Source organism: Rhopilema esculentum, chromosome 11 (assembly GCF_057945365.1).
Source record: "Rhopilema esculentum isolate cy_ngs chromosome 11, ASM5794536v1, whole genome shotgun sequence".
NCBI classification, from domain to species: domain Eukaryota; kingdom Metazoa; phylum Cnidaria; class Scyphozoa; order Rhizostomeae; family Rhizostomatidae; genus Rhopilema; species Rhopilema esculentum.
The window spans coordinates 13565423-13579537 of NC_142825.1; the positions used below are offsets into that span (position 1 = coordinate 13565423).

Consider the following 14115-nt stretch of genomic DNA (forward strand, 5'->3'; position numbering starts at 1 on the left):
AGAGTGTCGCCATCCGAGAAGAGGGCCCCAGAACAGCCCATGCGAGGAGACGGCCTTCTCTGTCACCCCTAGCAATGTTTTCAGCTGCTCTGGCTGTTTTCAGCAATCATGCACACAGCATTGAAGCTCTCGCGTATCCGTATCGTCGAAGTACTGGTTTTGAGGAATGGCTTCCCGCTATTGTTTTGGGCCCTCCTCCTTTTGAAATTGAACGGGCTTCAAACTTTGGTGTTTCAAGACAATGGGAAGCTCGATCCAGTCTTTTTTATAGATCAGTGAATAGTCAGCATTCAAATTATTCATGAGGATTAGTTCTTCGTTCTCAGAGACACTGGTTTTATACACTGAAATCGCCTTCGCAATATCGATCAAGGTACTTTAGAATATCCGGGTGCCTGTACATGACACATACAAGTAACGGACGTGAATTGTTGACAAATATTTCGAAACAAATAGGTTCTTAACCGTCCTTTTCTACGTTTCAACTTCTTTGCCAGCCAAGATAATTACACCCAACACAACCACACCCCTATTCTCCATCTTTGGTAAATAAGTTAGCGATACCTGTAACTCAAAAACCAATTTCAGTCATTTCAAACTTTGATAAAATAAGATAACGACTTTGTAAAAGAAATGCATATTTGGTACAACGTTTCGAGCTTAACCCTTCATCAGGTAAATAAAGAATGGAAAGAGAAACGGTTAAGAAGAAAATAGAACAGTAGAATCGATAAACTATATAAAGATAAACTATATGAAACGTAGTAGGAATAACACGTAGAACTTCATCTTCTTCCAGCCAACATGAAAGTCACTGGACTTTGCTACGCACCTCATAACAACACTAAGAATAAACCAAAACTGATACCCAAAAATGATAAACCAATTCATCTCTTCTCCATCTTTGGTAAGTAAGTTAGCGATACCTGTAACATGTTCTCGGTTGTCGTTTTCTTTATTTTCTTTCAATGCGATTGATGTTCGACGAAGGCTTGCAGCCAGCATGGATAAGTAATTCGACTAATCAAAAATGGAAACTTCAACCTGAACGCAAATCCTTCGCTTGGCAACGCATCATTCTTTTCAAAATCGAATGCTTCACGAATTTTCAGACGTGAATGGATTTCTGTCCGAAGGCATTTCTTATCGTCGTCTCATCTCAGGAATTTCCAAGGAGCTGAATAATAATTGATGTCTCACCGCATTAGAAGAAGAACCTCATTCACAATATGGAAACTTTTCCGTCACAATACATTTTTATCGTTTTACCATTTTGAACGTTTGGAGAAACTGCAAGGTGTAGAGGTTTGGAGGGGGTTTAGGGAAGTAATGACACGCACCCCCGTTTGGCAGCTTGGCGTCTTCGTTGAGAGCATCTACCTCGCTTAGTGATTGAAACATGCATTCAACGCAGGCTGCTCGATATAGCATTGTGTGGACTGATGCACAGTCGATATTGGCTTTAACCATATATGCACAGAGGCACAGACTTTGATGAGACGGACTTTTTCGACAGTCATATAGACAAAAAACATGTCATTTCTAAATATTGAGGCAAACACATGATTTGATCCAAAAATGTTTGGACGGGCAGAGAGGGGCAACAAATTCTAGGTGGGTGGGCGGTGCCCCCACGCCCCCCTTTGCTTTATGCCTGTATTCCTTTCGTGACTATCAAGTGTGTGGCGCTGTGTCTGAATGATCTAAATAAAGCGCTTTGCGTCAATGTTGAATGAGTGGCAGGGCAAGGTAGGGATGCATGCTGCAAAGAGAAAAGAAATAAAGGCACACTCCCAGGTCTTTGAAACTAAATTGAATTGAGAACCTGCAGTACTGAATGCTATTTCATTTTCACTGGTCGCAAGTCAAGTTCTGACGTCAATACTCTAGTAGAAAACAGAAAACGGCTATTCTGGAATAAAGATTCGGCAAAATCAGCACGTACGAACCTAGTGGATGAGAAGACAGCGAAATGTCACATAAACATGTTCTAAGATCATGTTGCAACGCTTTGCTTTAAGACTTTAGCCAAAATTAGGTATAGGAGAATTCAATCTGCCATGCAAGTAATGTTGCAGGAAACTGCTACAATTAAACACGGTTCAATGATTCTACTTTTAGATTTTTTATTTTCGTTCCTATCAAAATGAGTTCGTTGGGATAAATGTTTGCACTATTTTCATAAAGTGATTATCTTCAAAATTGATTGTTATATTTCTTCATTATTAATCAAATTGTCGATAAATTGCTTTGAGTGCCTTTTCGAAGCATAGGACCAGTTCATATGAAAGCGAGCTGGCCGGCTAGGCAAGCTAGGTCTGCTACAATTCCTGGCAAGAAGAAGTGAGTCTTTAAAAAAAATTGATGCTTTCTTTTCCCATTGAAAAATAACTCTTTCTTCACCCCGATAGGATACAGTTTTGGAAGGGCAAATGACAGAACTACTAAGTCGAGAAGAAAAATGTTAATTGGAATTTAAAAGGGAAAGTAATGTAGAAAATGGGAAAAATTGCATTTTGTGTCAGCACTTTTGTCTGGTTCTATAGATGAGACCTAACTTGAATTGCTTTTGATTGTGATTTGTGCAAAAGATGCTCGTATGGCATGCAGGTAAGCTGAACATTTGGGTCAGGTGGAGCGAACTTTTCTCGTGTGGACCCAAGCTGGTGGAGCCATCCGTGCTAACAGGGATTGATTGTGTATATAGAAAAGGCGCGGTGTATTGTAGAAATAGCTTCCATCAGCACACAGTCTAAAGCTTGTGGCATTGAGCAAAATTAAAAGCAATAATTCAGTAATTTCATTCTTAGCATTCATCAATTTTGGTAGTTGTTTTATACCAAATGATAGTTTGATATTTAACAGCTAGGCAAGATGAGCTGCCTGTTGACAGAAGCTTTATATTGCGGCACACTGAAAACAGCTCGGTGAAGCCCGGAAAACAGTCTGTTATACTGAGCCAGATCATTCTATTTGAAAGGCCCTTTGAAAAACAGAAATGTCCTCCTTTTATAGAATTTGAAAAAGTTCACATATTGCGACTAAAAATTACAGGCAATTATTTGGCATATGCTGAAATTTTTTATTTTAGACATTAAATGGAGGTATGCATTGAAAAATAGGAAAACAACACTGAATCGAGCCACTCTGTTTATTGAGAAGGCGCGACAAGAGACGGTGCATGAAAAAAGAAGTCAGTCTCTATCTCTACCAACGTCAATTCAACATTAACTATTAATCGGATATTTTCGCACTATCGAAAGAGATGATAATCTCAGCTTGAATAATGATAGCATGGACCAGCAATCAAATCCAAGAGATCAATAATTTTATTGGATCATAATTCACTTTCCCATTCAAACTTTAGTCAATTAAATGAAGCATACAATCAGCATATAAAAAGAGATTTGCAATAGCTTTTGAGTTCAAGATTTATCCTACGATTGAGAGAACAAGATGGCAAGACAAGTTGAGAAAATTTTTATGTTCATTTCATTAGCTTTACCTTTGATGGTACAAGACTTTTTTGCAGAGAGCAGAGAGTTTCAGATAACAAATACTTATTACATTCGCCATTTTGATGGAAAGTGCTTAGAGTACGATGACGCACGTCAGGTGCTGGTTTACGGTCGACTTTGCCGAGAAAAGTTCGAATGGCAGGGAGGAGCAAGACTCATCCATATACCAACAAAGAAATGCATCACTGTTAATGCCACAAGCGATGGAAGCTTTTTGTCTTTGTCAAGCCAGTGTAGTGGCACAAACAGTTTGTTCCAATATGATGAAAACAACCGTGTAATCCGACATCTTTTCACTAACAAATGTTTGCATCCAGAAACTGGAAATGCTGATCCTGCAGTTAATACTGCAATTGTCCTGAAGTCAGGCTGCGACGAAAACATAAACAAATTCTACTTCAGAAAGAAAGCCTACTATATCATCCGGCATTTTGGTGGACTATGTTGGGTTTATAACTCTGCAGAGAACTTGATCAAACTGATGAATCCATTTGCATGCGATCGCTTTGAGTATGTGAATGATTACCATTTGAGGCACGTTGAAACCGGGAAATGTGTTATTTTCTCAAGTTCATATATACGACTGACTGACGACTGTGAGTCTCCAGAAACAATTTACAAACTGAACCAGAATTCACTACTGCAGCATGGAGCCAGCAAGTGTGTACATCCATACATAGAGAAATTGAATCCTCCCATTGGAGACCGGCTCTTGGTGTATAATGATGGATGCACTGACGAGGACCGCTTCAGATTCTCTTTATATGACGATAAAGGTATTGTGACGTAGCATTCTGTCTTATTTACAGGCATTAACACTTTTGTCTTTGCGCGGTTTGTAAATCCTTCACAACCAAGGTAAATCACTTCACAATCTTTGTCTGATACAGCTATGAATTTACGTGGCCGAAGTAGCAAATCCGGAAAGGATAATCAAATTAACCTCGTGTTATACATGTCAATGAGTCTTTTAACAGTATCAATGAATCACAAGTTTCCCAGGGTTTAGAAACACTCTCCGGCTAATATGCAATACAACAAAACATGTTACCTATCCGGATTCTCTATGTCCGCCCATTTTATGTCATAATTGTATTTTCCTTAGCGTTTCATTGATGAACCCTTTCTGAAATGTTTTTCTTACTAGAAATACAACTGATAAGATTATGTTTATTTTAATCCAGATGCTTAGACTAGCCGTTCTTAGATATCTTTGAATTACATCTTGATAAATAACTTGTGTACAGGCTTTTATTGGAAATTTATGCCCTCAAAATTAAATATTGAATTAATTTTTTCTTTATTCTTCATTTTGTTTGTTCAGCTAGAACGTTTTTCCTTAAATTAAAAATGTTCGAAGGTTCTATTTTCTAGTGCCCTATCATCTCGCATATAGGCGCCGCTCGTATATAGGCGCCGGCGCTTGTATCCGGATAAAGGCGCTGTGGCGCCTATATCCGGCCCGGTTTTTTGAATATCATATTTCTTACCGTATATTGACAAGAAAATAACTTAAAGCGTTTTTCATACAGAAGATTCAATTATTTCCACTTCCATACATATCTTTAATAATTGGTTCTACTTTTGATAGAATATGTTCTGACACCTTGACAGTCACTAAACAACGGACCTCCAGCCCCTTTCCTCTTTTGTTATCTCGTTTTCCTGTCACGCAAACTTTCATGGAGCCACCGGACAGCAAAATGAGGCTGCAACTTTTAGAAAATAGTCGTGGAATGTGCCCTACAATTTCACCATCTTTCAGAACTTTCACGGCATATTGATCGTGATGATTATCAGGCTCCTCTTACAAGTCCGCTCTTCCTGAATACGTGGGGTCCATATATCTTTATATACGTGATGTCCAGTGATGAAACAGTTAAACGCAAATACACAGGGAAGACATTTAGCTGCTCTCGCCATTGCAGAATCATGTAAAAGGAAAGATTTACCACAAACGTTAAACTCTAAATATAAATTTTCAAATTTGACCCATCAAATCTGAAAAAATTTATACTAATGCAATCATAACATTTGAAGGCTCTGGTTCTGATGAGGAACACGACAAGGACATTATCGTAGAATTTTAGCATTGTGTTATTAATCTGTAAAATTTCTACAGTTAAGATGTTTCTTAGTATAAGCTTTGATGCAAAATGATTTTTTTTGCGATTTAAAGTGATTTTGTTGTCAAAAATTTATAGGCGCCTTTATGCGAGACAATAGGGTAAGCATAAGATTCGTTTCACTCTGGCGTTTTGCAGCTCTCGGTTGAAATCTTCTTTGAAATTGATCCCAAATATTTGTGATATACAAAAAGATCCCCGAAGGTAACGAGAACCTGTGAAAATTGCAAGGTAAGAGGCACGAAAGTTTAGTGAATTTGAGGGTATAACACCTTTGGCTACTGAAGGACGCATTTGTGAAAAAAGCAGACACCATTTTTGTGCTTTAATTTCTGATTAACATAAACCTCACCAATATCTGAAAATTAAGCTAGGTCTTCATATCTATTTACTTCGCTTAATTACTAGAGTAAATTTAATCTTTTTCATTTTTCTCATCGAAATCGTACGATTATCTCTCCACAGACATTCTTCAAGTTAAGATTGTCTCCGAAACATGCGAGGATCTTAAAGGAAAAGATTTTTGCAACGCTTCAAAAGGTCATGTGATTGTCAATGGTGGCCAATACAGTTTCAATGGACGTGGCATCAATGTTGTTCTTTTTGATTACCGAAGTGGTTTGTTCGAGCACAGAGCAACTTATGACATTTACGGTAGTCAAACCCACAGACATAGCTTGGTAAAATTTTTAAACAAACTACCATCAGAAAAATTATTTTTCATGTCAGCAAAGGATGCAGTTATCATGGATGGCCATTTAGCTCTAGCGCTACAAAAGGTCGGTGTTTCTGCAACATTTGCAACTGCCCCTGTTCCAAATATCTTTTTGTCTTTGGCATTTGTTGGCTATACAGGACAAGTGAGAAAAGATTGGGAGAAAACTGTAAACAAGATTGGAGGATCAGGGGCTTCGATTATCGAAGTTAGCATCAAAACGTTTCATGAACGGGATGGAATTGATGATTGTTCAAATGAACTTGGAGTGCGAACCAGTAAAATACCGGATTCTAGGTTTTTCGCAAGAAATACCTTTGATGATTTAACTTTCCATCAACCATACAGGGCAAGGTTGCATCTTAAAATGCCTGGCTGGTGTTCATCTGTAAATGTGCCTGTATCTGAATACTTGCAGATAGATCTCGGCATCACAAAAATAGTTAGTGGTGTTGCACTTCAAGGTCATGGCCAGGGGATCCCCCACGTAATCTTGAAATATGCAATAGAATACAGTCAAAATGGTTTAGAATGGCAGTTCTACAAAAATGATTCAAACTCTATTGAGGTGTTTCACGGAATATGGGAAGACCATATAAACGAGCTGGAAACAAGGGTTAGCTGGTTCAATGCCATTAAAGCAAGATTTATCAGAGTTGTTCCTACAGCAAGGTTATCCCCAATAAACATAAATTGCCTAAGAATAGAATTGTTTGGATGTTCCGTGTCAAAAACTCTTCTGAGCATGGAATGGTCACCATCGTCAAACTTGTCTATCAATGATGGTTTTAAGGGGTTTTTCTCTGTTTTGGGTATTATGAAGAGCAACTTGACAACAGGATTATCGTCAGCGTCTGATAATGAAAGCCTTGCAATGGCCAGTGACCAGTTTCATTTTTATAAAATGAATGCATCGACAACACTTGATAACGGAACAGTGATACCAAACAAAGGCGTTGTAAGCTTGGTAACAGATCCGACGAGGAAAATTGACAGTGCAGGCATTGCTCAATTTCTAATAAAAGAAGAAAGTTACTTTGCTTTTAAAGTCAACTTTGCTGGAAAGGTAGGTATTTTTCCAGTTTAAATATATTTCAAGAAAGAAAGATACTTGAATTCCAGACAAAGACAAGTCGATCTTCTAACTTCAAAATTTCTTATTCTCGTTAAGTGAACAAGAACATAATTTTGACGGTACAGAACTTGAAAATATGGCTTTGAAGAGAGAATTATTTGAGAAAAAATTTTAAGTGAATATCATTACTGCTCTTTTTTGGACCTTCTGCATTTGCTTTGGTGCATCGCAATTTAGCATATTTTTTTTTACTCAGAAGCCACAGCCCTTAGCTATTCAGGGGTGGTGCCTAGAAATCTAAGTAGGGGGGGGGGGCAGTTTGAGATGATAGCATGATTTGACTAAAATATCAACTTTTGAAAAACGCACTAAAATGCTTCACGGTATATTTGTGTGATTTTATGTGTTACTCGTTATGCTAACGATGCGTTGGAAATGCCGGCGAGAGGTTGTTGCGGCCTTAGGTATATCTGAAAGAAAAGGTTTTCCTGGGAGCGGAAAATTTTTGCGACCATGCCCTTCAGGTTAGCTTAAAATACATTCCAGGATTATTCCTAGCAGTCATTGTTTTGCAATCGTTTAAAATATTTTACTTTTTTTTAAGACATGTTTTTGTTATGTTTGATTAATTCCAGTCTGAAAATTTAAATCATTACTTTATGAGTCCCCAAAGGCCTCTGCTTTTTCCTTTAAAATGAAACGATAAAAAGTTTCGTTGCACTACTCCTTTTCTTTATTTCTTTCTATTTATTCTTATTCTTTACTTTTTTCTAATTTCTTAAAAGCATTTTTTCAAAAAGGCGGGGGTTGAAGCCCCAGCCCCCCCCCCAGCCGCCTTTGCTTTTCATGCTAAAGCTAAATAAACCTTACTTCTTCTTTCTTTCCTTTTCTTTTCTTTATCTACTCAATCATCTGGAAAAAAAGGCTGCTTGTTTGTACACAATATATTGATACACATAACTACACATAACTATAGTTACTGATAACACATAGCTACTTGAACTTCTGTTTTCGGTTAACAAAATTTTTATAGATTTGCAACGACCTAGAATAAACTTGTCAAACTGCGACATCCGGCATGTAATTATATCCGGCCAGCGGGCGACATCCGGCATGTAATTATATCCGGCCAGCGGGCGACATCCGGCATGTAATTATATCCGGCCAGCGGGCGACATCCGGCATGTAATTATATCCGGCCCGCAAAATATTTTTAAGTTATTTTGTTTATATCACTGATCTCTAAAAAGGCTCGATCGAGCAACCAACTGTTCTCCTTTATCGGCACGAGAAAATAATCGAGTCTCTGTTCGGGCTCTCCTTCGTGTTGGGACTTCTCGCACCTAAAGCCTTGGGCTGCCGTATGTAAAAACGGTACACACACAGAGCTGCGCTTTTAATTGTGTAATAATCATTAAATTCTTAAACAATCTAAGAAGAAAATTTATTGACCATTTGATTATCCCCCCCGCACCCCAAGCACACACACACACGCACGCACGCACACGCACGCACATGCACGCACGCACACGCACGCACACAAAAAACTAAATACCACAGCAAAAATCTTTAAGTCACATAGAAGTCATGCAGGTTCTTCTTTCTTCTGTAAAATCTTGCTTATTCTGAACTTTGCTTTGAAAAAAGAATTAGACTTAAATCAACAGGATTTCTCTTTAATTTCAAGCAACACGGCGAGGTCCTAACATGGACGCTGTAATGTGGAATCAACGTTGGCCTGAAAAGCTCGATCCAGTCTTTTTTGGAGATCATTGGTTTATAAAATAATCAATAAATCTTTATCCTGTTTGGCCCTCGACCTGAAATGTGTTTAAGATTTTGGTCGCCTGCGCAATTGAGTTTTACGCCCCTGATCTAAAACATCACATTATCAAAAATCTGGATAAGCATTTGCTAGTATCAAGGATCAGTCTAATAGACCTTTCTGGGTGTAATACGTTATCAAGCTATTCAAAAAATGCAAAGAAGAGTTTTTCCTAGCTTTTTTCTTTCCTGTACGCGGATTGAGGTGTCAGTTGTAAGGCAACTTAGACAAGGAAGAATTATTCTGAACTATCTAAATATTGCATGAAGCTAGCGATTTTATTATTTTTTATTACTTTGTAATGCTAAAATAGGTAACAAACAAAAAGGTAGCATTAAATCGCGTCACAGATTTATTGTTTAAGCATGTTAAAAGAAATAGTTTTATGTGTGCTAACAACCAATTATGCTTTTTAAGCAATTAATTGATTTTCAGTGGTTTTATGCAAGTTTATCCAAAATATTATGTGGTAAATGTCTTGTCTGTAGTCAAGTTTCTTAGAAAAAAAGTCGCCATAGCTTCATAAAAATCTAAACTAAGTACCAAGACTTTGTCTCAAATTGGTGGATTGTTTATTTTCACAGGTACTAGATTCATGCCTTTCAACGGGACCGAGGGAGGTGGTAGTGAGCACAGAAAATAATAACGGGATTAATGTGCTTTCCAAACCTCAAAATATCAAAAGACATCAATCTGACAGAAGCAGCCTTCAATTGAATGTCACTACAAAAAATTTGGATAATTTAGTTAATAATGGTTATTTCCATTTGAATCTTTCTATTTCTCATTTGTCTGGAAAAAGCAACTCAAATGCTTATGGAGTCAGCATTATGATTTACTTCAATACCAAATTTCTTCAATTCAAGTCAATGGCATTTCTAAACACAAGTCGCTTCAGTCTACCTCCGTCCAAAAACACAACCACGCCTGGGTTTATTACGATTCAAACTGATACACTGTGGCTGCTGAACAGGCAGGAATTTTCGATATTACTTCAGGCAAAATATCCCAAGACTATAACAAGAGGAGAAAACTGCAATGAAGATATCATCATTGATTTTGCGTATAAGAACAACTTGGCAAAGTTCAATGGAACTGTTAACTCTGTGTTAAAGAAGAATGTGCCTTTTAAATGCAAGATTGACCAGACTAAAGATATCAGGGTGAAATCAGCGAGGTTGCCGTCACCTGAATTCAGCATGGTTTATGACGATGTGAATCAACAATTCTTTTTCTGTTACCAAAGGAAAACATACATGACAAAAAACTCCACTATTTGCTTTTCACGAGAAAAGAACAACACGTTTTGGAAAACTATTCCTTACATTTCCGCGGTAACAGGAATGGATGTCGAGAAAAGAGTTCTTTATGGGTTAGAACGAGTAGGGAAGTCATATGTCAAATCTCCTTATCCGTTTGCTCTTTACAGCCAGATAGAGGACACTGAATGGACATCAGCTAAAGATCAACCTCAAATGAGACTTTCTTCACAGTGCCATTCCATATCTTTATTATCTTCCTATATATCTGATCCATGGATAATAACAGTAGTGAAAAAGCTAGCTTTTGCTGGGACATCTCACGGAATATTAACGAAAACCAATGAACTTCCTTGGAAAAGGATTGTTTTCTGGAAGTGATTTTTCTAATTAATTTCCAAAATTTGTCTTCTGTATGACTATATGTAAATATGTAATTAAAAATGTTGTTGCACTTTAAGAGAACATTGACAATATTTTAATAAGTCGTTAATATGGTTGTAACTTTGAAGAGTTTTCCTTTCCGTTTGCAATTAATGTTTGATATCTCTTTGTCTCATATTTTGGTGCATATACTTACAACTTTTTCTTTTTAGGGATTCTCGTCCTCCGATTTTGCTTTGCAGACCTTCTGCAATACAATAGTCTATTGTGTAAGACGGAAGAAACATAGGGTAGGCTGTCCATCGGACTCTGTAAATCTTGCCATGAGTAATAATACGAAAATTAGTCAGGAACAAAGAAACACGACGATGGAAATCCAATTTTACTGAGGCTGAATTTTAAAAATAATTTAATTAAAATTATACAGTTCTAATAATTTGCCCAGTTGCTTGATCGTTATTTTTTATATTAATCAGAAGAAATTACAAGATTCTAAAAAAAGCAGTAGCTTAATTTGAATGCAAATCCATATGACGTAAATGGTTCTGATCATGATATGAGAGGCACTTTCACAAAAAGCATCGAGCAAGCTCATTTTATGGCGATATTGGCTCTCACAGGTAAAGGGACCAGCAGACAAAAAATATGCAAGGAACTTGGATGGGAGACGATATGTGACAGAAGATGGTATCGAAGATAATGTCATTTTTTCAAGTTTATGTAAAGACATTAATAAACACCAGAATATCTGTTTAAAGTGCCTATGAAATAAAATTTCACACATTGGTTTTTTGAAACAAATTGAAACTTCTACACATTTTTGCCTTATAAAACGAAAATTATCTTGAATATCTGCACGGGAAAGTTTGTTTTAGTGGTTAAGTTTGAAATATCAGTGAGGTCACAATCTTTGCACCATACCACTTAGTCAGGGCTATTACTCAAACGATTCTGCAAAATGTGATACCAACATGAAAATTTGCAAAAGGGGAAAGTTGGATAAGCTGAACAGGATAGGATATTGACCCCAGCTAAAAATTCCCCCCTTGGGCTTTTTTTAGACTGGGGTATTTTGCTCCAATCCCCTAACGGCGTTATTACAATATCGCTTCTGAAATAAAGGTACAATAGCACGAAACTTTATAAGAAGTGGCAGTTTTATACGGTACAAAAGATAGTGCCTAACTGAAAATTACCCCCTTTTTCTAATTTTAGGCTGAGGTACTTTAAAGACGGTGCTGTCGAATCTCAGTCGTACGTTAGCACTACAACATGAAACTTTGCAAAATAGGAAAGTTTTTTACGCTGACAAGATAGGATATAGACCCCGACCGAAAATTCCCCCTTTTGGCTACACTTAGACATGGTACTTTTCCACAGACTTTAATAGACCGAATTATCGTTCTTCAGTTTAAAACTTTGCAGAAAAGGACCGTTTGATGCGTTAAAAAAGATCGGATATGGACCCTGTTTTAAAATTGCCCCCCTTCGGCTATTTTAACATTTTAACTGCACTACTCATAGGGACCTCCATTTTGCTGAAAGAGCTATTAGAAAAATCACCCGTCCTTTCCTTTCATGGATTTCGAATCATGTAAAGTCGCTGTCGCTCAGGGGGAATTTTGTCAAAGTGCATATGAAATGAAATTTGATAAGTTTAGGTAAAGTCACACTTATTATATCCAAAATATGCTGATTTCAATGATATATGTTGAGGTGATTTTTTCTTGCGGAACCTTCTAAAAAATTTACCGGTTAACCGGTCTTTGAAAACTCTACAAACGGTAACGGTAACAAGATACTTAACCGAACTTCGATTGCGGCAACGGAAATTTGTGAAGTAATACTTTATAGAAGCTTCGAATAAATTGTACTTGACAATAGACTTCTTATGGAGGCCACACTTCAATTCATCAAAAATACTAAGAGATTCTTTTAATCAAAACAACAGCAGCAACACGTTGTTTGATTTTCTTTCCCTGGTCTACCTCTGAAACATGTAAATGATGCAAAAAATGTTTGTATTTTTTATTTCTAAAGGTACCTTACTTTTCCTGATGTGGTCAATTATTGTTCTTCTTCGTTTTTTGCGTCTATATTTAAATGTAACTGAAAATTACAAATAGCATTCATAATGGAGACTAGATGACGTTGCGTCCTTGACTTTTGTGAGTGGCATGTTTTGTGAGTAAAAGGTAATCATTTTTAAGAAACTTTTAAGAAACAGTGAGTATTGAAATTTCCAGAACATTAAGAAACTGGAGTACTCAACATCGGCCTTTATTTCTTATAAAAAAAGGAATGTAGTTTCAGATTGACCGGGTACTTTTGGGGACCAAATTTTACGTCAGCCAAAAAATCAGCTATCTTCTCCTTAATGTAAACTGAAATGACATTTTCTGGACAGCCGTTCTCCAGAAAAATCTTTTTTAGTTGTTCAAGTTCCGATTCGAGTTTAGACTTCATCAGTGCCCTATGTCTAAGTGTTTTGATGAGGCTGATTTTTCTTTGTTTTGGGCAAAACGAACTCCATCGAGTGTATAACCCCGAAAATGTGGGTTTACGGTCTACACTGGTAAGAAATCCAGCGCCAGACTTTTCAACCAAAACATCTAAAAAAAGGCAAGGAGCTGGTCAACCTCAACAGTCATGTGCTCGCGTTTATGATTGGCTTATTTCGGTCCACAACTGGTTATATATATTTCCTGGCGTAGAGTTCTCGATCTATGTTCTGAAATTAAAAAGTCTGAAGAGTGTCAGACGAAAAGCTTTAGTTTACTCAAATGTTTGCTTTTTCAAAGCCAATATAAGGCGTTTTCGTAAATTATTTTAGAAAGTATAGCCCTCAAAATAGGGCACTTATTTCAGTGTTGTTATTTATATGAAAGTATCAAGATCTATAGAATGGGTTGGTCAGGGACGGGCATCGCTGTAGAAGAGATCGGTCCAGGACCTGGGGGAAGAGACAGGCGCGTTGAACCTCAATTTTGCGTGAGAGGATCTATGTAGAGAGGTAAGGTAGGACTGTGTAAGATTGGATGTGTTTATAGAGAAGAGTTGGTTAAAGACTAGCTTGTCTTCTAAAGGGTAGGGATATGAAAATTTGCTTACGATTTGATTTTGCAAAATACCCAAACTTTTACAAGCTTCTAAAACTTTCTTATTTTAAATTTTACTGCTAAAGCATGTTCAACATTTTTGCATTTAAATGAC

At 37.1% G+C, this 14115-nt stretch overlaps 1 protein-coding gene across 1 annotated transcript; it reads left to right on the plus strand.

Annotated features, from left to right (window-relative positions):
• Positions 1–503: 503 nt before the first annotated feature.
• Positions 504–11065, plus strand: LOC135694010 (uncharacterized). Its single transcript, XM_065212639.2, has 3 exons — positions 504–4294; positions 6110–7425; positions 9844–11065. Exons 1-3 carry the CDS (start codon positions 3457–3459, stop codon positions 10897–10899), a joined length of 3210 nt encoding a protein of 1069 aa, XP_065068711.2. The 5' UTR covers positions 504–3456; the 3' UTR covers positions 10900–11065.
• The last annotated feature ends 3050 nt before the right edge of the window (positions 11066–14115 follow it).

Coding starts and splice junctions, on each gene's coding strand:
- LOC135694010 (XM_065212639.2), top strand. CDS start 3,457: ATGGCAAGACAAGTTGAGAAAATTTTTATGTTCATTTCATTAGCTTTA. Junction 4,295..6,109: donor CTCTTTATATGACGATAAAG/GTATTGTGACGT, acceptor ATCTCTCCACAG/ACATTCTTCAAGTTAAGATT. Junction 7,426..9,843: donor AAGTCAACTTTGCTGGAAAG/GTAGGTATTTTT, acceptor TTATTTTCACAG/GTACTAGATTCATGCCTTTC.